Below are 25,814 nucleotides of genomic sequence, written 5' to 3'. Positions count from 1 at the left end.
AAGGACAGAGGGCTGCCATGCATTTTGCACCTGTCTATTTCATATACCTATTGTGATAATGAAAGTGTCAGGGAAACGAATGCAAAGGTGACGTGGGGTTCCAGCCCAGCGTCAACTTCCACAATTAAAGAAATTACATAAAGGTTAATAGCTTGCTGGAAAAGAGAGGTGAAAAATGGCAGCGAGGGCGGGGGTTCTGGAGGGATTTCAGTGACCTCCCCCTCTCCCTGATGTGGGTTGAAGGACGCTTGAAGGCAAAGTAGGTTGCAGCAAGTTGGGTGCAAATCCAGGTGCCTGGGTTCTGGGTTGTTTTCAGAAAAACATGCACAGATGACAGTTTGAAATCGGCAGTTGTTTCCTGACATTGGAGATGGGGCCTCTTTTGTGGTTGACCCCAATTTGGAGGTCGAGCAAGCATGATCAATGTGCTGGCCATTAGCTCACCATGAACAACTGTAGGCACAGGAGCAGAGAAATATAGCAGGGTACATACAGAAAGGGAGTGAGGAACGAAGGCAGGCGGGAGGGAGGCAGTGGTGCTGTTGGCTGAGGTTAGCCAAAGCTTTCTTCAGATCAAAACCCAGTAGGCTGAGCCAGACAGACTGTCAGGAGAACTTGACACCCAGACGACCACTGTCTGTCTGACTGTGGTGGGCAATGAACTTCTAACCCCCTTTGAACTGAAGGCTCATTGGCTCCAGAGCCGTGGCGCTGAGCTGGGTCGGTCCTAAGTGAAGGGGATGGATATCATGATCTGGGCCCCGTGTTGATCATGTGCCATATTGATCTCCAATCGAAACTACTGCTGAAAACGCAGGATTGAGAGGGCGAGAGTAAGAGAGGGAGTGGGAGGGAAGGCAATCAGCTGTGGCTTCTCGCTCTGGTCAGTGGCCCTGTATCAGGCTGCTGCGGTTTGCCAACATTGCTGCAGAGGAGGAAACAGTGGTTTTGAAAAGTATTGTACGCCATGAGTGCAACGTATCAAGCTTACATGCATTTCTTTGAGGGTTCCCCCTCGGTATTGGTGTATTCTTGTGTGTTTTAGTTAATGCAGTCATGAATGACGAATCATAGACCACAATGGATTTTCTTCAGTGAGACTCCAGCATGAACACAGCATGTCGGCGAGTGGGAAGCTGCAGCACTGTGGAAGACACAGCGGTCATCCTCTAGCACCAGAGGCAATCTGTGTTTTGTGAGCTGTGACAGCGAGCTATTGATGGGCACGTGGCTCTGCAGTGTTGTTCAGGGGCCACTGGCCACTGCACCGACCTTTGACACCCCAACCATGCTCCTGCTTCATTGTTAGGGGAAGAGGCGGAAGAAAGAGGAGCAGGAGGAAGGGGGGGGGGGTGACCCTTGAGCTCCTTGGATTGTCCCTCCCCCATAGCCTCACCCCTCCCATCCCAACACCTCCATCCATCCCTCCCCCCTTCTCTTACCCCCTCTCCCTCCACACACACTCCACCTTATGCCGATCAATGACAGTTTCATGTGGCTTCTCTGGGCCTGCAGTGACGTGTGTCCTATTGATTTATCGACATTACTCCAGGCAAGCGAACCCACAAGCCCCCTCTCTCAGTAGGCAGCCAGGCTCCAGTCCAGCAGAGGTTTACCTCCCCCTGCGCTGGGTGGGCCCATGCCAACTCATCCAACTGCACCAGGCTCTCCGGAAACAGCAGCGCATTAGCAACACAACCGAACAGTATTTTTGTGTGGATGCATGTCTGCGTATGTCACTGAGAATACTTTTAAGCACCACCCCCTCCCGCTGCCCATTTAGTTTCAGCCTGTCCCCCCTCTTCTCTCCTGCACTCCATGGGACATGTAATGGGGACAATGAATGAGACACCCTGGCACTCACAAACACATTTACTGTCGCCTCCGATTTCCAGAGGCAACTATTCCACTTTTATGGTTAAAAGGTTCTTTTCTTTCATCTGTGTCAATGTCATGCCTTTGTGGCCATGGCTCATCCTTGTGGCTATTACTCTCATCTGCCCCTTTTCCTCTCTTTAACTGGGGTGTTTTTGTGGGGGGGGGGGGGGCAACCCATCCTTTTACACTCTGCCCCCACCCCCTCAGGCTCTCCGGTGTCCAGTGAAAGGCCAGTGGATTCACAGAGGGAAGGGAAGAGGGCAGCTGGACACTCCCCGTGGCCTGGCTAGCCACTGATTTGGGGGTTGTAGAGGGGGGTGATCCAACACCATTAGGATAGGACTGCTGCGATGGCAGCTGGCCCTCAAAAAAGGAGAGGTAGAGGGGGGGTCAGGGGAGGCTCAGAGATCAGTGACCTGGCCACAGTGTCCAGCTGGGGCATCATTTCACGGCCCACCTCCGGCCACGTGCTGGATGACCATCTGGGGATCTGGCAAACCCCACAAGAGCATCATCTTCTTAGTTGCGTGTATGGACAACAACAAAAGTCAAGAAATCTGTCAGCCTAATCTAGATAGAGGTGGGAGGGGGCACTGCAGCTGCCTGTTGTAGTTTGGCATCAAGTGTGGTGCGCATCTGCTGTTTAATGCAATGCAGTGCTGTGTTTGCACCTCACAAGTCCAGTGTCTCTCTTACTATATATTTTCATGCTCTGTTGCTGATGTTTATATTTAATGTCATTTTTCAATTAATGTTGTCAGAAAATACTTAAAAATTCTCAGCATAGTTTCACAGAGCCCAATGTGATCCTCAAATTGCTTTTTTTCTCCCATCAACAGTCCATCCTCCAAGGATATAAGATTTGAAACATGGACAGGCAGTGAATATACAACCTTTTTTTTTTTTACCACATTTTTGCTTGATGAATTACCTTACTGACACATTGATTATGAAAATTGTTGTTTCTCTCACTCTCACAGAAATTTGATTGATTGGTAAATTGATTAATTGTTGCTGCACTCAATTAGATTCTGCTTTCCATGGCTCCACATAAATAGTTTAAATATCTGTTGGACTGCACTATTGAAGTGGTATCCGGGAAAGGTTAAAGGTGCTTTTAAACAGAATTTCTCCTCCAAAGTGCAGAACAGCGTGGGGGGGGGGCAGTACTCAGCAGCCCAGATGGACCTCCAGATTCTCCTTTAGCTGAGCCGTTCAGTTTGATGGCTGTGATCGGAGAACAGATTAGCACTGGTTTGTTGTCAGTGCTAACGTCACCCCTCCTCCTCCTCCTCCTCCTCCTCCTCCCCCTCTTTCTTCCTCCTCCTCCACCCTCTGTCCTCCCTCATCCTTTCATCATCCTCTCCTTCTCCCCAAGCCTTCTGTCTTAAACTGTTTAAGGTTATCGAATTTTGCCCATCCTCCCAATGTGGTCGGAGGGGGATCAAAGGTTGCTGACCCCAGCCTGATTGTAAAGGTTGTGGAGGGGTACCTCCATAATAAATAGAGGTCCCGCTAAACACATCTGACCTTCTAGATGTTTCTATGAGCTTAAAAAACCTCTGTCTTTATTTTTGGGAATCCTGTAATCCCCTTAACAATTTATCATTGTCCTGCTAATGAAAGTGATCTTTGCGTTCATGTCTGATAGGTTTCTAATTAGATTCACATAGACCCATGTGGAAATGATCCAAAGGATGAGCCAGGGGAGGAATGGAGTGGTGGAGTTATTGCTCTCAGAAACACTGGAGTGCTCCAATGTGCTGAAAGAAATTCATAAATGTGGTAGAAGGGTGGGATGGGCTGCAATTGTGCACCAGTGTAATCTTTGGTCAGCACTTCTTCATGGCCAATACTGTGATGGGAAAGAAATTCTCTTCTGAAATTTGATTAATTGCTGTCTCTCCGCCTCTCAATCCAAACATTGGTGGAAATAGAGGCCAGTTGACAGGACAGATACATCAGCCTTGAGAGCTGCGAGCCCCTGGCAAGCAGAGGCATTTCTTATCCTGTAACAGGATATCCACATACAGCGAGGTGTGGAAAAGTGAGAACTGCATCGTCTTCATTTGGCCATAACAAGGGAGAGGGGGAAGAGGAGTGTAAGGAGGGGAGGGACGGGGAGGGGAGGGGAGGGGGAGTCAGCCAGCCAGCCAGGCAGGCAGCTCGCTAGGTTGGGCCGAGGCGTATCGATTGATTTCCCAATAGCCTCTGGTCCATGAGCGGCGAACCCTGGCCCCGGTTGCTAGGTGACCACACCATCCAAGATGGAGAGCAGGGTGATGAAGGGTGACAGCAGCTCTGAGGGTCAGTAGGGCCACTGGTCATTCTGTGGCCCCTCTGGGACGCTCCGGACATGCAGATAATGCAATGAAACTGGACCTCAGCTTGCAGGGAAAAACAGGTGAAGCAGGAATATAGAAAGACAATATCACAGAATGTTATGAATGTTGCCCGCCATCTTTGTTCAAGTCTGCGTATTGCTCTGTAGCTGTTGCGTATGTTTATGACAGACATTATGAAGACATAAAATTGGAAAGCAGCTGTTACATTGGGTTTATGGAGATCATGTGAGGTTTCTGGTTTCCTGTTGTAGAATTTTCAACAAAAAATAGATTCGCCTGAAAAATGTTTATGACACCCGTGTGATTCCAGAGGAGCCGTTGACCATATATGAAAATATTGATTTGACAAACAAAAAGCTATTCAAATAGTCATTGTCCAAAACATATTGCCTAAATTTGAAGATGGGGGATATTGTCTTCCCACAATCACAGTAAAAACACACTGCTGTTCTCATTACAGAACCAAAGCAATTTACTGAAATGTGCAATTTAATAAATCACAGAGGAGGTCGAGGAAATTTATTGTCATAGTTCAAAGTAAACATGCAGCACTTCCAATAGCAGGAAGTGAAAGAGTTCACAGCATAGAAATGAATGCAATGTAATGAAATAAAATGTTTTATTCATATAGATTTTTTTTTTTTACTTATACATCCTTCTGTATTAAATGTTTTGTTTAAAAAGCAGAATAAATGCTCAGTGACTTCTCACAAACCCTCCGTGATCTGAACAGTACAAAAGAAAAATACTGTAAACATGAACTGGCCATAATCTATATCACATATTCTACAATGATATATGATACCGTAGCGCTTTTCTACATATCGATTGCTCCACTGTGCAAGTGAAAAATGATACGGAGGGCAAAAGAGAACAAGAAAAAAGCAGGAGGAGGAGGAGGAGGAAAAGAAGAGCGGGGTGGGAGTGGGGGGTGGATATAAACTGGGAGACAAATGTAAAAGGATCTACATCACACTGTAAGCTCTGCACTGAGAGAGAAGTTACCAGAAGGCAAAAAAGCAGTGCAGAAGGGGGTGTGAGGTTTGTGTGTGTGTGTTGTGTTGGTGTGTGTGTGTGTGTCGGGGTGAGGGTCATGGGGAGAAACCCATCCAGTCAGCCCTGAAAGGCCACCTTGCATTCTGGCTGTTGCTTGTGTTCTTCCTGTATGAAGGATTTCCCTTCATCCTGTGCCATCCCTCTCATGTCTTCCTCAGAAGGAGCCTGAGCGTTTTCATGTCTGTTGGAGTTCCATATCCTGAGGAGGGAGGACTTATGTGTCTCTGTGTGAGCGCTTGTGTGCTTTCCTCCCTCCTATCTATTAATAATATTGGGGAGAGCGAGACAGGGAGATAGAAGTGGATGTTTGCTTTGGTACAAGGCGAGATGTTTCTCTGTTTGCAGCCCTAAGCTGTGCGAGTATTCAGCTCTTAAATATTCCCTTCCCTTGTGACTCCAAACTATCTTCTTGCCCTAAAGGGCTGCATGGACCTCCCTGGCCAAATATCCACATACCTTTAACAGCAACTGAAAGAGGAGAACAAGGGAGAGGGAAAAGAGCAAAAGTGTAAACTGAGTCATGTCCCAGACATTTGGGAAATGGTCATTTATTACAAAAGATTGTTATCTTTGACACTCAAGTCCATCACAATAACAAAAAACCTACGTATGTTTAAATCTTTTGCCAAAACTCTTGTTGTCATTTTTGATTCTGATCTCAGCTTTGAGAAGCAAATCATTCTGACAGTTCGATCCAGCTGTGAACAATTTCCAAAATCAAGACTTTCCTCTGGCCCCGTGATCTGCAGAAAGTTACTCACTTCTTCATGTCTTGTCACCTATTGAAGTTCCTTAAATATTAGTCAGTCGTCCTTGTCCCAGCTGCCGTGAAAAAGACGGATTCTGTCTGTGCCAGCCTGCCTTCATTGGCGTCCAGCGAGGCATAGAATTGATTTTAAAATCGTACTTTTTGTTTTAAAGGCTAAATGGCCTCTTCTTACATCTCTGACCTTTCAAACCCTCAAATCCAAAACCAATCCTCCAGGTCTCTGAAGTCTTTAGTAACCTAAAGCTGGTGGCTGCTTCACATTCTAGCTTGAAACCAACAGGTCCTTTCAAAGTAAATTACAAAGTTTAGTTTGTCACACACAGCAGCGAGACAAAAGTATTTGTCAGACTCTGGTCGTGGTTAAAAGAAACCAACGTTGACGGAACATGAGCAGCAATCTTCACAAAATCTCACACTTTTTTTACCTATCCATCTGCCACAAATTCCTCCATGCAAGGGTTTTGCAGAAATACAAGAACATCATGCTACTTCCATATTTACCTCCACTAGACAAGAGGTCCTTGTCTAGTAAACAAGGTCTTTGTAGCGTTTTGAGCAACCAACACTGTTGAAGACAGTCTCACTGCACAGGAAACACAAAGGGAATCAAGCCTTTGTCGATGTGGTACCTAGGCAGGGGAAAGGCCTCCTTCATATTGGTAGAAGTGCCCCCACTGTTGAAACTTTAATGTCCTGCCTCAAAGGCCATTTTTATTCCTTGGCATTTGGACCTGCATCACGGTCTCCCCCAGCATGTATAGTATCTGTGTTGCTTGTCCTTACTTCGCCGATTTTCATCCTCGCCTTGAAAATTGATGAAAGCAGTGCAGCGCTATGGTCAACTTGCTGTTTTTAAATGAGCTTTCTTAATAAAGTGACTTGACTAAATTACAGCGAAGGGCCCCTGCACCTAAGACAGTCCTCTAGCTGTGTATTTGTGTGTGTGTCCCTGTGTGTGCGTGTTTAGCAGTGGAGAGCAAGGGGGAGGTGGATGGAGATGGTATCAATCGCCAAGCCAGGCCATTGAATGTATTGATTAGCTACCTTTCTTATTAACATGCTGATTAAAGAGAGAAGGGAGAGAGAGAGAGAGAGAGAGAGAGAGAGGGAGAGGGAGTGAAAGAGAGGCGGACGAGGCTGCACACACACGCACACTCCTCCTCGCCTTGCCTCGGACGGAGGGACGGAGAGGAAGCAGCAGCCACGGCCAAGAAAGAGAAAAGGATGCAGAGTGGATTTAACAGCCGAGCGGGGAAGGAAAATCAGGGAATAACTGGGAAGAGGAGGAGAGAGGGAAGCAAGGAGCGGATGCAAAGAGAAGAGGAGGAGGATGAGGAAGAGGAGGAGGATGAGAAGGAGGAGGAGGGGGTAGATGCAAAGGAGGGGGGGGTGACCTGACTGGAAAACCAAGGAAGGAAAAAGGGAGAAATCCTGCTGCCTTTGATCCCCCACCGAGTTACACTGGCTAACTGGCTGAAGAGACTGACACACACTTTTGCGCTGTGAGACACACACATTTACACCCACACAAGCTCTGTCACACACATCCACACATACACACACACACACACACACACACACACACACCTGCACCCACACTTAAGGCTGACAGGCCGAGGCAAGAGCATGCATTACCGTGGCAGAAAATAGCTCAGTGTCTGTTGGTTTGTGATCGTGTGATCAATATGCAGATGCTTTTTAAATGGTATTTTTATCAGTGGGTGACTATGTTAAGCAGCGTGTGGCGAGGGATTTCTTAAGATGCACGCCAAGGTTTTCCGAGAAAGGCTTTTTTTTTTTTTAAATTCCGAGAAGGACCGGAAGGTGTTGAGGGCAAGATGGAGGGAGGGGGAGGGAGGGAGGGGGGCAGAGGGTGCAGGAAGAGGCAGACTTGTTTATTTGTACGTTTATTTGGAAGCGTTTGAGTGGGTGTGTCTGCATGTTGTACTGGAGGAGGAGGTGGTGTTGGGAGTTTTTCACCAGGCAGCAGGATCAGAACAGAAACTGATATATGTATATATCAGTTTCTGTATATATATATATATATATATATATATATATATATATGATGTGTGTTTGGAGCAAAAAACAGTTATAGGCATCTTGTACAGTTTGCTGGGTAATTTGGTGGCAGCTATAGTGGCTCCTGTTGTGTTTAATGTGGTTGTGAAGGAGTGTGCGACCTGGAGTGACAGCACCACAGGCCCTGACATCTTTGTGTCGGGTAGGGGCTTCTTTTGCATATGTTTCCATTTTTTAAAAACATGTGTGATGTGTGTATTTCATGTGGGCCCTGTTTCCTTAAAATTGGCTAAGAGATGTCTCACTCTGCTCATGTTTTTACAGTCTTACATTAGAAAACAGGAAGAAAACAACAAATCACTTTTCTAATTGTGATTATAAATCTTGCATTCATATTTATTTGCTTGCTATCTTACACTTTTTCATTTATTTGACATAAATAATCTTTCAAAATGACCTGGTAAAGTAACTTTAAACTGTTGATGATGCAAATAATAGTCATGGTTCTCATGTGGCAGCTAATTGGTCTTCACCTTACACCAAAAAAAAAAAAAAAAAAAGAAAAGATTTATTGTAATTAATCATAATAATAATTTGACTTTGGGGAGTTAATAGGCTAAATTATTGGCAGTGTTAAGAACTAACATCAAAGAAAAATAATTAAATACAAAATAAAACAGCCTAAATATGAGCAGAGGAAAATAAAAGCATCATTCCTTCTGGTTCAACAGACAGGAAATGTTGCACTGAGGAAGTGACTGGATTTTCACATTTAAATCCACTTCAAATCCACTATAAAAAAACTTCCCCTGTAGCAAAGCATGTAAGTGCAGGGCTTGAGCTAAGTGCTGTTGTTGCTGTATAACTAATGATGGAGGCCACTAATTGTTAAACTAAAAAAAAAAAAAAAAAAAAACTTCCATTGAGCTCTGACTCAGAGCTAAAGCAAACAAAAGTGGGAGAGAAAAGAAAAGAAATAAACTCAGACAAGTTGCAACTTATCGACCTTTGCACCCCCTTGAGCTTCATTTTGCATAAATTAAACACTTTTCCTTTCCTCCCCGCACGACCCGGGCCACCACATAATTTCATTTGCATAAAGAAAGCGGAGCCAATTACAGAGGCAGATATTTACATTTTATATGAAAAATAGTTGTAGGGCAAATAGGAGGCTGTTTAAAATTCCTGGATCGATACTGACTGACTGGCGCGCGTTCATGTTGGGCACACACACATACACACACTCATTCCTTCAACTCTAAGCTAATTGCAGAATTTTACAATATAAAGGCATTTATTTTTTATATATTATATTTTAGACAATTTGATTACATTAATCCAAGAAAAACTTTTAATACCAAAGTAGTGAAGTAAAAAAAAAAAAAAAATATCTAAAACAATCTTCAGCTGAATATTTAAGCTCATGTGCAGGCCTAATGTTTGCAGGTGAAACCAGTTCTTTGTATTTTTTTGTGTTGTTTCTGCGCATTATTGGCTTCCTCTGCGCAGGAGGCGAACCGGTGAATTAAAGGAGCAGAATTTGCATGAAACCAAGTGTGATCGATAATAACATTATTCACACTGTGAAGTCAAAGTTCCACATCGTGGCGTACACGATCATTCTTGCAACTAAACCTGCAAATAATGGAGGAAAAATAACGTGATTATCATTCATTCACTTGCTCAAAGTTTCCCAGCAGCAGCTACAGTATTTTACATTTTTGACATGATGGAGGAAAATGGACTCTGAGTGTGTTTTATTTTATTGCATTTATTTATTTATTTTTACTTTTTGGATAAAATCGTCTTTGAATTTTAGTCTAATGTGACCACTTGTGAATATATTGGGAAATATATAGGCTGTGGAATTATTCAGATATTATAATATAAAACGAGACTTGCCTTTGTCTGTTTTCCTATAATATAAAATGCGGAGTAAAAGGAGCTGGAATGAATCACTGGTGTGCTCACACTCAGGTAGAAAGGTGCGTTTGTGCAGCAGGCCACATGCTGCTGATGCAGATGAACTGCACAGGCCTGCATGGACAAACATTTGCCTGCAGGTTATGTGTGTTTATATCAAGCAATTTTTTTAAAGGGTTTATGAAAAAGAGCCAAGGAAGGATCAACCTGAATCATGTTAATCATTATAATTTTTATGTAGCATAACAGATCAGATCAGATTGATGAAAGACCTATTTGAACCTCATAATCATCAGAATAAATGCTGCACAGTCACTCATGTTATCTGATATTAAATCTGAGTCGATATGTTTTTGCTTTGTTTTTTTCATCAGTGCTAATTTCTACCATTATTAGTGCCATTACTGTTTTGTTCTTTTTTCTTCAGATCTAATCCCGTCGAATTAATTCAGTTATTGATTATTCACATTGTGATCTGTGCAACACCAGGTCTCGTTGTAATAATTGATTACATCGATTGGTTAGGGATGGGAGAGAAATAAAAAGGGAGTTGACGACAGGAAAAGGAAGAGACCCAGAGCAGTGTCACAGTAACACGGGCTCGTTACGTGATGCTGGGAAAGTTTTCATTTCAATGTAGTGTAGTGTCTCCACGTTAATAAGCAGCTTGAGATTCTAAATAAAACAGCAGTTTATTTATATATTTTTTAAAATTGTAATACATAAGAAAATTGTAAATGAATTACATTTTTTACTTTTTTTTTTTTTTTTTTTTTTTAATCACCATTGCGATGTAAGTGTCTGCGATTACAGACAAGCAATAAATGCGTTTTAAAAATATTCTTTGTAAAAGCATGCAGTGGTTATGTGTTTTAACAAGTAAGAAATACTGTGTTAGAGTGTTTATAACGTTTGGAATGAGCTGAGCCATTTTTCACACTTTGTTTGATGTAGCCTATTAAGCTGTAAAGTAAAAAATAACAGGTAGAAATTGTGGAAGCCGTTAAATTATTATATGTATTCTAGATATAAGATATTATTCACGATGTAGGAGTTTAAAATGATGTTTAGAGTTAAGCTCATTTGTTGAGTTTCACTTCCCAGTGTTTTACTGAATAAACATCAAATTTCAAACAATCAAAATTCATCACTGTCAGATTCTGATGTCTGCTGTAAAAGTTTTATTCTAACAAACTTGCACACACTAAACATGAAGGCTGGGCTCAAGCTGCAGAGTCAACTTCATTAAATATATAAAGGAAGAATGAAAACTCCAGCGAGCAACAGGGTTTCATTTTGACTTTTACTGGCAAATAAAGTTTATTCTAAAATAATGATAAAAGAATTGGTGACAGGTGGAGGAAATGACTGTTTCAGTAGTTTATTGGAGCAGAAGTCACAGTTTCTGTGTTGGAATCAGTACGTGAATGAACGATGTGCTTTTGTTTGCGCACTAATGAGTTCAGGAAATTAGAAATATGTTTCCTGTGAAGAAGGTCTGGCACATTTGAAAAATGGAAATTTGGCTAAAATGAATGTGTATTAGGTGACGTTCAAAAACGGCAGAAGATATGAGATGTTCGGGATATACAGAGCTAAACAGCCTACTTCTATTTCCACTTTAACGCAAGAGCTTATAATCTACAACAGGAAGTTTCCAAGGTAACGGCAATAGCATTGATAGGACCTTAAAGTACAGTAACAAAGGTTATTGATTATTATAAAAAACTGATGAAAACTATTGGTTGATCTTTAGCTAGAGCTTCAGTTTAGAGACAGGACGGGGGATGAACACCTGAGGCATTCAGCTGATAGTTATGTTCATTCATGAAATGTCCAGGCTCATTCCTGCTGAGCTTTGTTTGCTCTGTTTTATGTTTGAAGTTATTTTTTCTCACTAAAAGAGTTGAATAAGTCGACATTTGATATTATGATCCTGTCTGTTTGCTTTTCAAATTAAGAGACGGAAGCGCTGCTGTCCAAATACAGTGTACTGTATGATGTGTATTATTACACCATTATATAGGCTACGTGACAATAAATAATGACTTAGAAAAATAACGTGTGTTATGTGTGTATTATGTGCTACTGTACTGTCTACACACACACACACACACACACACACACACACACACACACACACACACACACACACACACTCACACACACACACACATTCACTGCAGAGGCAGAAAAGGCAAAGTGAACATGTACGGATTTAGTTTCAGATGTCATGTTTAGCAGCCATCGTCTCTCTCTCTCTCTCTCTCACTCACTGTGTGTGTGTGTGTGTGTGTGTGTGTGTGTGTGTGTGTGTGTGTGTGTGTGTGTGTGGTGTGATTAAATAATACATGAGAAATCCAGATTAGATGAAAACAAAGCGACCAATTGAGACTCAGAATCAAAACCCTGCAACAACAACATCATCATCAGTCTCTTTTATCCAAACACGAGAATTATTATCACATTTTTACACTTTACACAATAAAAAAATAGAAATACATTGATGTCTGGAAGAGTCTTCACACCTGATTTCATTCTTTAGGCGAAAACACATAAATCAAGTCATCAGAAATAACAGGAAGCTGCTTTTGCTATTTTAATCCTTCAGATTAAGATTCCTCTTCCACTGTTGGACGCTGAATTAAAACCGTCATTTACATTTTTTTCTCTTCTTCGCTGCTGCAAACAAGGAGTCAATATCTCATTCAGAGCTGCAACCCCGTGTGTGCGCTCCATCCATTATCATTTACCAACAAGTGATCACGTTTACCCGGTGATTAAACTGCAGATTTGGGGGCGAGTGTAAATGCAGGATGAATAATGTTGCGCTGTATTTTTCTCTTCCATCCTCCTGCAGCTGCTGCAGCAGCAGAGGGGCTGTTTGCAGGCCTCTGGGCCAGCATGCACAGCACGTCCATGGCTGCAGAACATACCACGCCTCTGCTTATTTCTATTTTTTTTTTTTTTTCCTCTAATAAAATATGAATTTATGAATCTTGACAAGTCACTCTTCCTTCGCAAGCTGGAGACACATTTCGCCCCCTCTTTTTCCTTTTCCCATTTCAACACCAGAAAATAAACCATTTTTTTCCCGCCTCTGCTTTGGCTGATTCTGTTTATTTTCCAGCACATGCATGGTCATTTTAAGGTCACAGTGATGCCCCTTGACCCTTGACCTCCTCGCCATTGGCTTGTTGTAATATTGGCGATGCAGGATTTGATGCAGCCATACATGTCCCCCTGGATGAGCGCATCAGCTAAATGGTTAAAATCCAAACACGCTCGATATTGGCTTTAGATTAAAAGCTTATTCTACACCCACCGAATCTGAAGTCACTTTGGATAAGAGCTGCAGCTAAATGGCTAAAATATGAGTATTCCACAGTATATTTATTGCCTGTATTGGTAATGGGAGGTCTGAGGCTCTGCTGCTGCTCTCACTGTAAGTCCCTCTGAGAGCATCAGCTAAATGGCTGAAATGTAAATGTTTTGGCTGTAATGTTGCTGATTCTGCTGCTGCTCTCAGTAAGGAAAGTGACTCTGGATGAGAGAGCATCAGCTAAATCCTTTAAATGGAAATGACCTTACTACTGGAAGCTTGAACTCATCAGTTCGGCAGATGTAATGTAAATATATCTCTCTTAATAACTGCTCATTACACGAAACTGGGAGATGATTCCGACATTTTATTATATGAGGCTGAATGCAAAGCCTCATGTTGACAACACCCCGCCGGGTGTCGGTTTCCACTCTGAGCCCGCAGTGTAAAAGTTCGGGGGCCTTGCAGCTCGGGTGTCAGTCTAGCCTTCTCGGGTTTTCCAGCCACAGAAGGTGAACTTTCACCCCGACCTCCTTTTATTTTCGCTCTGTAGCCGTTGACCATTTTTACCTCCAGCTACTCGCCATCCATACGCGCATCCCTCCGTGCTGGCTGCGCGCAGGGCGGATCGATAGGGCAGCATCTGCTCCGGGAAGCTGGCGGTCCCACACCGCGCACCGCTCCGCTGTTTCCAAACGCCAGAGCTGCTCATCTCTGAAAATTAAACTGACAGACAGATATGATTAGTATGCGCTCTGCCTCCCTGCTCCTGTCTGTCTCTGGGTTTCTCTCCGAGGCCTGGCCATGCAGAGCAGATGTTTATTTCTGCTTCTTATACACACGCACAGGTCTCAGGCAACCGTGCATGCGCGTCAGCATAAAGCAGCCTCCAGGCCTGCGTGCACGTACACATGCGCGCTGTCGCCAAACAAATCAGACACAAATTCACGCCTCCACGCACTGCGCGTTAAATCTCTGCATTCAGTGGAGAGTCTCGCAGGGCCGGGCCTGCAGAGTGTCTGCTCCGTGCTGCAGCAGCAGGTCGAGGGTCTTGTGAAAAAAAAAAAGGTCGCATTGATCTTGTTGAGGGACTTTCCAGACTGAAGTGTTGGCGGCGGTGTTAGTGAATGGAGCCGAGCGCTGAGTGCTGATTAAGAGCCGGGCCAAACACAAGCGTCACTTGACAGCATTTACTCCAAGACAGTGGGATTTACATTTGTCTTAAACCAACCACAGGAGTCAGGAAACGAAAGGAATACAAACGGCTTCTGTATTGTTTGGTGCTGAATGGGGAAAAATAAAAAAATAAGAAATACAGGATGTGGCCTGGTGTGAAGATGGCGCACAGCAGAGTGTAAATGGATTTTTTTCCTGAAGTCAATAAGTTAGTGAGGCGATTCACATAATAGCATATTCACCCTTTATTCAGTTTTTTAATAATCTCGACCACTCCTGCACTGATATTATAGATCAGAAAGGTAATGAGAGTAAAAATGATCATGAAATTATGCCAAAAATATAAAATAATAAGAGGAAAAAAACGAAATGCCCATTCAGTCTCCATGTTACAGGTCATTGTATCCAACAATAGCAACGACACTATGCAGCCTGTGTGAAAACCCACTGATCAGATACAATAAACGGCCCAGCGCAGCAGAATGACCTGGATGTGTGCACATAATTCATAAGTTGTGCATGCAATCAGCTAAAGGAGGCTTAACCTGTGGGGTTATGAGAAAGGGAGCATCTCCACCTCCACACCTCCCCCCGCCCTGTCAGTAAAACACCCCCCCCCCCCCGGAGAGAAAGGGTTAATTGGAGTAGGAATTTCATCGCACATCTGTCAGATTTTTAAGGCCGTGACGCACTGAAAGCAGAGAGTCAATGTGAGCAAAGGGGGAGGAGGAGGAGGAGGAGGAGGAGGAGAATGAGAAAGAGTTGGTGGTGAGATCGATGAAGTGGCAGGCAGAGGGAAGAGGAGGAGGAGGAGGAAAATCTCACGAGATAATGAAAGAAAAAGAGGAGAGCTCGCTAGTGTAGAGCAAAGAAAGGAAAAAAAACCGAGGCTAGACCTGGAGATTTTTTAGAGTGTGGAAAACAAAGACTGGGCAAAGGGGGGACGAAGACAGCGAGAGAGGTCCGCGCTGTACCCGCAGATGGTTTTGTGCACTCTGGTTCTGGTGAATGTTGCACCCCGGGGCGCAGCGGACCAATTGTGTGAATCTGCAGGGCTGCTCGGCGACACGGTCGGAGAGATGCACAGGAGGGACAACGGCCGCGGACGCGCTCTGAGAAGTGGATGTTAAAGGTAGGATCCTCCGGCGCTCTGCAAACGCACACACGTCTCAGAGGCGCCTTCATCTCCGTTTTTCCTTTGACTTAACGCGTCGTTCGGGTTCATTACATGAGGCGTAAATATGCGGGCGCACCGGTGATGTGCAGCACCTCGCATGCGCGCCGCTCCTGCATTTATAACTTTGCATAAGACGCAAAAATAAATCCGTCATTCCAATGTGAGATTTGGCTGAAGTGATCAAAACACTGATATCGGTGTTTTCTTTCGTGGGTTCCGCGGGATGCGTGAGGTAAAATTACTCGAACGCTTCTGTTATTGTCGCTGTTTTTGATGCATGAGTGTGAATTGGTGTCTACGACTGACGAGACGAGCGTTATTCGTCTGTTTTTCCTTCTCTGATCCGATGAAAGTTTCCATACAGCGAGTAGTAACAGCGCCTGTCTTGTCTCACGCAGGCACAAAAGCGAGGCTTCTGCCGAGGAACGCAGCTGAGCACCAAGAGCAGAGGGCTGGTGCAGGAGCGAGAATAAAAACCACAGTAAAAGCTCCTGATGCTGTTGCGACCTCGTTTCCTGGGAGTTTGAATGAGTTTGAAGACAGTACTTAACGTTATCAGATAATTAATTAGACATCCCATAAGCCCGGAAATCAATTAATTCACAAATCAATAAATCCATAGTCTGGTGTAACAAGAGACCTTCCAGACTGTTGGCCCGGCTGCTGAGCAACAATAACAAGAGAAGAGCAACAACACAACAGGGGCGAGAGTTACACATTTATTTGCTGAAATTGAAGATGGATGGGAGTCTAGGGGAGATGTCCCTCCACAGTCACTCCGATCTGGCTCACAGCCAGGACGGCAGGGCCATGCTGCACTCCCGGGACCTTTCAGCTGCTTTCCCCAGGCCCTCCCTCGGGGGCTCCTCCATGTCCCTGGAGCCAGAACCTCGTCCACCGGGCTTCGACCACTCCATGTCAGCGCTGGGCTACAGTGGCGACTCCCCGTCCAGCGCTGGCAGCACCTACACCACCCTGACCCCCCTGCAGCCCTTTGACGACAAGTTCCACCACCACCATCACCACCACCCCTGCCTGCCCGTCAGCAACGTCATTGGCAGCTTCACCCTCATGCGTGAGGACCGAGGCCTCAGCACCAACTTCTACAACCCGTATGGCAAGGACCTCGCCATGTCCCAAAGCCTGTCGCCCCCCTCCACAGGTGCAGGCCTGGGCTCCTCCATGCATGGCTATGGCAGTCTGGGTAACAGTCCCAATGGCAACGGTGGCCAGATGCTCCACAGCGGCTACGACGTCCATGGGGGGAGCCTGTTCTGCCGGACGTCGGATTTTGGCCGTGAGATGTCGCCACCGGGTCTTGGAGGAGGCGAGGTGTCAGTGGGGCATCAGTTGAATAAAATGGAGGCTCACCAGCATGCCCCGGGCCACCACCCTCACATCTACAGCCAGCACTACCAGCCCCACCATCACCCAAGCCAGCAGGCCTCCAAGATGGGTGAGCACCTGCATTCCTCGTCGTCCGCCTCGTCCCCGCCCGGTGAGGGCATGCTGCCGGGCTTGCAGGGCAGTGGAGGCAGCACCGGGGAGGAGATCAATACCAGGGATGTGGCCCAGAGGATCATCACTGAGCTGAAGAGGTATAGCATCCCCCAGGCCATCTTCGCCGAGAGGGTTCTGTGTAGGTCACAGGGCACGCTGTCTGACCTCCTGAGGAACCCCAAGCCCTGGGGCAAGCTCAAGTCCGGCCGCGAGACCTTTAAGAGGATGTCCCGCTGGCTCCAGGAGCCCGAGTTTCAAAGAATGGCCTCACTCCGGCTGGAGGGTAAGATCTGGCTTTGCTCTCTATCTGCCTCAAACACACACACACACGCATGTACACACATGCTCACACAGAGACCACTACAACAAACACACACACACACACACACACACACACACACACACACTATTCCCCTGTTTTCCCCAAACACCTTCCTTCTCTATGTCTTCCAAAAAAATTCTTCTCTCCAGCAATCAGTATGCAGCTCAGGTTGAGACATGAGGAAAAGCAAAAGCATCATACTCGTGTTTTCCCTCTTCACAACACAGTGAATGTAGCACTGGTTTTAGCTATTGTCTCAACAGCCTGGATAATAGGAACTTATCAGCACATTGAGGACAGTTTGAGCAAGAAAGGGCCATATGTGCCGTTCCTTTGTTTACTTTGCTCCCAAACAGCTCCTATTGATTTGTACAGTAGCTACAATAAAAAAAAGCCACAGACATTTGCCCTCCTCTTAAATGAACCATGAAGATCAGCTCCAGCAGCGGTTGGCAATTTAATCGCTTTTGAGCCCACAAAATAATTTGCGCAGATATGCCATTCTGGAGCGATTGATTAATTTGAGCAGTGATTTATATCTGCTCAGCGCGTGGCTGAAGTTGACTTGGCAAAGGTAGCTGATGCAAATTAGACTTGAGCTTCTGCCAGACGTCTTTTATCAGCGTCGTCACCGAGGCAATTACAGCGAGGCTAAATACAAATGTTGTTCTTCTCTGAGGCAGCACCTTGTAGCTTCATGAGATTCTTCACATCTGAGAGAAAAAAAAGAGGTTATTTTCTTCACTGGATGTAAATGTAATCATTAGAGCTGAATTGATTAGTTCACCGACAGATAATTCATTTACAACAATTTGGATAATCAGTTAATAAAATTCACTTATCAAGCAAAAAATAAAAAAAGGCACGTTCAAGCTCCTCAAAATGTGAGCATCTGCTGCTATTTTCTATTATCAATGCAAATTCAATGTTTTTCGGTTTCAGATTTTATAAACTTAAATCTTTTATTATTTGGAAAAATAATTGAGAAATTATTTGATATTCCACAAAATCATAAGTTACAGGCCTAGTAGTATTTATCCAGATTTCATGGGGTAACGATTTTTTTTTTTTTTTTTGAAAGGCACATTGTAATCTGCTGCTTGACATTTAATATTCTATGGGGATGTGAGTTGAAGACACGACAGCACGCTGTACAGTGCCATGTTACAGTGTTGTACCTCCACAGGGACCAAGGGCCCATCTGATACACGGTGCACAGAAAGAGATCCAAGTGAACACAGTAATATGAGATGAGCATATACGAGTGTGTGTGTGTGTGTGTGTGTGTGTGTGTGTGTGTATCTGCAAGTGGTCTGCTCTCTGCGGGGGTCTGTGAGCAGTACGTGTGTGCGAGCCTGCTCAGTTGATCACTGCTTTTCGCTCTCTGTCAGCAGCTCCACTGATTAAGCCCAACAACACAATAGGGTTCATAGGTAATGATTGTGCACTCTTGCAATCCCTTCACAATTATTGATCTTTGATTGTTTGGCTCTGAGAGCACATGTGTATATCCTGCATTTCGCAAAACGTTACACCAATCACACGCAAACCTCTTATCTAAAGACGGTTTATCTCTGGGTTTGTGCCGTAGTTTCCACACAAATGTTGTTTGATGAGTCTGTGATTTTGAGACTTTGTATGCAAAACGTCTCTTCCTGTCTCACAAAAAACCTAATCTTCCTCATGATAGAACAGCCCTTTGTCCCTTTAGGCAGATTTCTAATCACTGACCATTCCCTCTTTATTTGCAGCATCCTTGTTTCTTCATCTTTACAAACACAAACATTATTTTAATGAGTCAGTGCTCCGAGTCCGAGCAGCCGATCAATCAGACTCATAAAAAATTAAAGTCCCTACACAGGGAAGTGTGCTAATGTTTGACAAAGGTCCTCTCTCTCTGCTCCCACACACTCTGAAATTGCATATTTAGTTCTTGGCAAAGCCACAATTTGGACATCTCGGCACTTTTCTACATAACCTACTTTCCGAAGGGGGTTGTTGTGTGTGTGTGTTTTTTTCCCCCCTGGCCAACCCCCTTTTGTTTAATTACAAGCCTCTATTGATTTCCATGGGAAAGAGCAGCACGCCTTGCCCACACACACCTCGGCCGCATCGGCGAATCGAGACTGGAATTAGAATGCGCGGTGCCCTGTGCTCCCCAGTCTGAAGATAGCTCAAGTGCTCTCTGCTTCACGCCTCAAGTTTTAAGATGATCCTCCTTAATGCAACACTCGCTTAAATACATAGAAGGCCCTTCAGTGTCAACCAGCTAGCACTGTGTTATTTCCATAACTATGCCTCTTATATACAGAGGGCTGCAGAGCTCCGCAAGGCTGGATGCACAGTAATTATGGCGTGTAGCTGCTGCCATTTTGTCTTTTCAAATAATTGTCTTTCTGCAGAGACATTTTGCTAAACACGGAGGAGGTGATCTCTTGGATTTATCCGCAGTATCACTTGTGTGTGTGTGTGTGTGTGTGTGTGTGTGTGTGTGTGTGATCAGTGTGTGTTTGTGCGCTCTATGGATTACCACACTGTATATGAGATGCATCTCCAGCCCAACCTCAGGCTGTGGAGGAGGCAATCAGGATTTAGTTGGAGAAGAAGACAGGATAAAGACCATACAGCCATGCTCCGACACTTAAAGTCGCGAGGGGGGGTAGGGGGGGATCAGAGACTATAACTTTAAAGATGATGGCCGAAGCCCTTGACTAAAGGTCTAAATGAATAAGAAAGGTCAATGCGGTTTACGTGTCGGCTCCAGTGCCTGCACCACCCCCACAGTAATGAAAGCCACAAAGCCTTGTCCAGCTCCTGCTGCATACAGTTCACATTTGGCCAGCCAGGCTCAAAGGTCAAAGCCGATTCCATTTACATATCAGGAATCGTAAACAGGCCGATGTGGCAACAAAAAGGGTTGTTGTTTTTGTTTTGGTTTTTTTTTTGCCTTTTTTTATCTGGCTCTTGCAGCTCCCCCCACTCTGGCGCTGAAGGGGTTAACCAGCCTCTGTGGGTCGAGTAGTCTGAGCTGCACAGATTTAATCAATAATTTCTATCAGCCCCTGGCCCAAGAAATCAGCAGGGGGTGGGCTAGGGTGGAAAGGGGGGGTGAGGAGGGAGGCGTGGGGTGGTGGGGTGGGGGGGCTCTGGCTTGGAGGGGAGGTTGGGGTGGGGGGGTGTAGGTTGAGACGCCGGGGGGTAGGGAAAGGGCTTTCGATCACGTTTCAGCAACACGAGACAGAGGCGTACATCATGATTAGGGGCTGTTCCCACGATCATAAGAAGCCTATAGGGGAATATTTATGTCTCCAGGAGTAGCCCCAGCACCGGGGATTTATAGCATGGTAATTGTGAGCCTTTTACACATGATTACAGCATAAGGAAGCATTTACTTAATGGTTGGCGTTATGATCGTCGGTAAGGGAGAGAGCCGAGGACGGGATGGAGGCGAGGAGGAGGAGGAGAGCTGCAGGACACCCCGACTCCTCCAACAAGCCATAAATCCACGCTACAAGCAAGCTAGCCAGCACTATCATGTCATTCCTTTCATTACTACATGAGCTGAGAGTGCACCACTGTATATACCTTCTATAGCTGCAGCCCACCTCCCAACCCCCAACCCAGAAATATCGATGGTGGGGATGGTGTAACGCCTGTAAAAAATGTAGCATTTGGGAAGAAAAAAAAAAAAAAAAAAAAAAAAAATTGTAGTGATATTGACATGCCGCTGACATCTCGGCCTGTTCAGATTTTAATGAGACGTCGTTCGATAACTCTCAGAAATGCAAACGAGCTCTGGTTGCCTAAACGCTAACAGGGCCCCTGTAATCTCAAGTTGACAAGAGTGCATCCCCGAGTCAAAACATTTCCTTCAGATAATGATTTTAGGGGAGAATGTATGCAGGGAATTCACAACCAGATTTACTTAAGTTTCAGAAACTCAGCCGGACATCAGAGCAAATCGTGGCCCCGGTGCCGCGTACCCACTCGTGGCCGTGGACCACAGCCCTGTTGCTGCTGTTGTGATAGCACTTGTATGGAAGAGACAGCAGTGAGGTCACACTTATTTCTCAAGTGCTCTGCTAATGAGAGAAATTTGCCACGTCGAGTTGGAGCGAGTGAAGAGCCGGTCATACAGTAAACATCAGCGCCGTGTGAGATGTTTCTCAATAGGAAGATGTAAGCCAATCAATTGATCACTGGCTTGAGAGCAAAAGGCAGCATCTGCAGTTAATATAATGTATGTTTGTAGTCTGTGTGAGTTGGATCGTGTCTCTGTGTGTGTTAGGGTTTGAAATATGGGATTTTACCAGCTGATATCTCCGTCTAATCGAGTCATTTCTGTCAATAATAGAGTTCCATAAACCTTGTTTTCTTGAAACAAGTGAAGAAGTCTGGTAGTGCAGCAACCAGTTCCCACCAGAAAGCAGCTTTTTTCTTTCAAGCATTTTTCAAAATAACATGTCATTTTTCTTCTGATCTGCACTTTCCAAATAGTTGGAACATTTTAATACATTCTTTGAAATAAGTTGATATGTGTTAAAAACAGTGGCTGTTTCTTAACATATTGTGAAGACATAAAAATAGTTTTTTCCTGTGGTGTTTTTACACTGAAGGCTGTTTTCATGCTAAAAATATCAAATGACTCAGAGTAACCCCCACATTTCTGTTCCTCTGAAGGTGGAAGAGCTTCTGAAAGAGCATCTCAAATACCATGGACATTATATGCCCGAATTTAGCTCCATACTAGATAAGATAATTATTTCACATTCAAGCCAAAAACTGAAAAAAAAGAAAAGTTCTGTTTTCAATTTGCAGGTCAATATTTAATAAACGTCCACTATCAGCACCAGTCGGCACCAGTCCTTCCCCACTGTGTGTGTCTGTGTGTGTCTGTGTGTTTTGTTGTGTTGTGTGCACATACACCAATGCTTACACTTAGAAATGCATTTGATACCATCAGCAAAACAGTCGCTCAGCTGCACAGTGCTGATTGAAACCTCTTAAAAGTGTGCATTTAGGTAATTGCATGACTCCCCCCCACCCACCCAAATATGTTTTAGTCCACTTAAGGCTTCTAAACACCCTGGGCAATGCCGACTCTGCTTGTTTCACTCACCCCTGACGTAACCCACCGTTAATAGAAAATAAATTAGTTCCTCCTAAAGTGATTATTACTCACTCACTGCCGCCACATGTAAATGACTTTTATGAGAAACTAATGATGTTGAAGTGTCCACTCAGGGAAAGGGAAGAGAGGAAGTGGAAGGAGATGGGCAGAGAAAAGGGGGGGGGGGGGGGGGGGAGTTGGCTCGGTACACAAAGGCAGAGGTTGGTGTTGTGTTTCCTGTAAATACAGAATTACAGCGTGTTCGAGGTGAAAGGTTCAGCGATAGATATGCAGAGAAGAACATGCAGCCTGAATTCAAAATGCTTGTCTGATTCTCAAAATGGATCTGAGCTCAACCCACACACATCAGGCTATTTTTCTTACTCACTGAACAAAACTATTTCTTTTTGCAGGGTTTTTTTCCCTTTTTAAATTTTATGCTTTTTGTAAAGAAACATATATTATCTAATTGGGCAGGCTGCTGCAGCTACAGTGGTGTTTAACCTAGACCCTGAGTTTTGATTTTGTGGCTGGTATAAGCATCAGTGATATTAAAAATATAAATTACCAGAGGACTTCATCGCCTCTATTACCACTTTAAAAGTTTGAACATGGCCAACTTTGACATGGAGCTAATACAGTGAGAAATAATGAGATAATGAAAAAATGCTTTTATCCTCTGTGGACCATAAAATAAAAAAAAAACAGTTTTTCTTAATATATTTCTGTATCTAAGTGTGCCTAAAATGTGGTGACTGCAGCAATCGTCTTTGTTTAAATGCACTTACAAGATGTTAGAAAAAAAAAATCTAATCTGTAAGTGAATTAATCTTTAAATGTTTCTGGCATCTGTCTCTCACTTTGCACTTTAACATCATGAGCTGCAACATACATTCAGAAGGCCAAGAGAAAACAAGTCAAACACACACAGAGGAGTAAAAGCCAGAATCCATAAGGGCTGTAACAGATTTAACTGTTGCAGTGATTACATTATAATCACAAGAAAAAGAGGGAGAAAGATTCGGGATGAAAATGATTACTGTTTGGTTCATTGGTCCTTTTGTGACATGAGAAGTGTTCTGCACATCTGTTCATGTCTTTGAATGTGATTATTTTTTGGAAGACATAACCACTGTCAATAGATGACGACAGCAAATTCTTGCACTTTGTCTTTAAGCCAGATCCATGTAAAACCTTTGACTGTTTTTCAAAAGGGGAATGAAGAGCATAATGAAAACCATAAAGGAAAACTTTAGGGCTTTGGCCTGGATGTAGTTTTATCTGGATCTGTTTTATCCATGCAGCCTTACAGCAGCTCACTGGCAATAAGATGTGATAGGCTGAACATCTTGATTCCTTTACTGCACAATGAAGCAAGTTGCTGATTCATCTCTTTTAACTAATCAAAGTTGCTTAGCTAATCTGTTTTCTTTCAACAAATCCACTTTCCCTCAGCTTAATCCATTTGTCCTAGTTAGCCAGCAAGTCTGTTAGCTAACCTGTTTCCCCTTCCCTTTTTTTTTTTTTTTTAATTTATCTTTTATCCATCTGCCTGCAGCTTGCAAGCGGAAGGAGCAGGAGCAGAGCAAGCTTGAGCGCAATCAGGGCCCAAAGCGCACAAGGCTGGTATTCACGGACCTGCAGCGGCGCACACTCATGGCCATCTTCAGGGAGAACCACCGCCCGACCAAAGATCTGCAGGTCACCATCTCCCAGCAGCTGGGCCTGGAGCTCTCCACTGTCAGCAACTTCTTCATGAATGCCCGCCGACGCAACCTCAACAAGTGGGCAGATGAGGGCCGTCCCTCCTCCACGGGTTCCTCGGGCTCCAGCGTTTCCTCCTCCGCAGTGTCCTGCAGCACGGCGTGATGACGGACCGCCGAGGAGGTGCGGTGGGGAGGGCGCCGAGGGAGCAAGGGGGCACATAGACTGGTCTAGGCAGAGATCAGCCGTAATAAATGTCCTCCTCGTTATCAGAAGGAGCGACGGAGCCAGCTGTTAAAGATGATATTATGAAGATGAAGCATTTTCCCAAACCAAAGTTGATCGCTCCCTTGAAATGGAAGGGGGGCGATACCCAGAGTGATATGATCGCAGGATGTGAGGTCCTGCTTGTATAGTCAAGGGTGCAAAGATGATTGACTCATAGAAGAGTCACACCCTTACATAGACACCATCTCATTGCATTATTTTGATTATGTAGATTAGAGATAATGAGGGTATTACAAATCAGGAGGAAGCATATTTTGGTGTACCTTCAAATCTATAGTCATCTCTCCAAACGTGAAGAATCAAGAGGTGCCGTTTGCTCACATCTGGAGAGCTCCATTGTGTAACTTCTTAATCAAAACTGTTCACCATCATCCAAAGACATTAACCCTTCTCAATCTTCTTATGGTCCTGTTTTTCCTCAAGAATCAAGGTGAAAGAGGAAGAAGAGGCTATTTTTCTTCATCTTTTTTTTTTTTTTTCCCAAGAACTTAATTTCCCTTTCTTAGCATGTGTTTCCATGGTGATGGTTCCCAGGTCTGTTTGGCGTTATTCCAAGTTCGGAGCCTGGAATTATCCGAAGGGTTCTGTAGCGTCCGTGACTCCCAACTGTCAATCATTTAACATCCAACAGGAGCTTTTCCTGTGCTTTGTGAAAATGGTCCCGCCTTGAATGAATCAGAGTTTTCAAGGAGGGGAACCACAGTGCATCTCGCCGTACGCCAGGACAGAACCAATAAACACAAGTAGGACGCAGAAACAGACTTGTTGGTGCAAACGTTTAGCTTTAAGACTCATTGAGCTTCCAACTGAAAGCTCCACAGCCATTTTTGACTCAAAATCAAGCCAAAAAAAAACAAAACAAAAAATGAAACACAGCCTTTAAACACAAGGCTCCATGGGGAAGAGGTAAACCTGACACAATGTATAGTGACATTGTAGTATTTTTTCCACTCATTTCCAAACAACTGTGCACACCTCTGCTCCATTATGAAATCTTTTTTTTACAGATGTCTAGAAAATGGAGGAATGTGATTCTTTCAGCCCTTTTTGTACAGATTTCAAGCACATCGCTCTATTTATAGAAACACATTGGAAGTGCAGGGCAGTTTGTTTCAGCCCTGCTGACGTACAAGGTCATTTTTTGGTCCACAAAGGAAAGGCTTTAACATGCCTCCTTATAGCCAATAGTTAAATCAAACCAAGAACGTTTCAAATGCAACTG

General features: G+C 44.3%; 1 protein-coding gene across 1 annotated transcript; it reads left to right on the top strand.

Annotated features, from left to right (window-relative positions):
- The first annotated feature begins 15,261 nt into the window (after nucleotides 1-15,261).
- On the top strand, nucleotides 15,262-25,458 carry onecutl (one cut domain, family member, like). The gene is made up of 3 exons (XM_071469456.1): nucleotides 15,262-15,623; nucleotides 16,067-17,451; nucleotides 24,159-25,458. Exons 2-3 carry the CDS (start codon nucleotides 16,407-16,409, stop codon nucleotides 24,467-24,469), a joined length of 1,356 nt encoding a protein of 451 aa, XP_071325557.1. The 5' UTR covers nucleotides 15,262-15,623; nucleotides 16,067-16,406; the 3' UTR covers nucleotides 24,470-25,458.
- The last annotated feature ends 356 nt before the right edge of the window (nucleotides 25,459-25,814 follow it).

Source organism: Trachinotus anak, unplaced genomic scaffold, assembly GCF_046630095.1.
Source record: "Trachinotus anak isolate AG129_WGS33_773 ecotype Australia unplaced genomic scaffold, CSIRO_AGI_Tana_v1 ptg000032l, whole genome shotgun sequence".
Classification (NCBI taxonomy): Eukaryota; Metazoa; Chordata; class Actinopteri; order Carangiformes; family Carangidae; genus Trachinotus; species Trachinotus anak.
Note: the sequence above shows the minus strand (reverse complement) of the source record. Positions and strands in the feature narration are given on the sequence as shown.

Excerpts from the sequence above, each read along its gene's own strand:
- onecutl (XM_071469456.1), top strand. The coding sequence starts at position 16,407 with ATGGATGGGAGTCTAGGGGAGATGTCCCTCCACAGTCACTCCGATCTG. Across the intron at positions 17,452-24,158 it reads GGCCTCACTCCGGCTGGAGG|CTTGCAAGCGGAAGGAGCAG; the intron begins GTAAGATCTGGC and ends ATCTGCCTGCAG.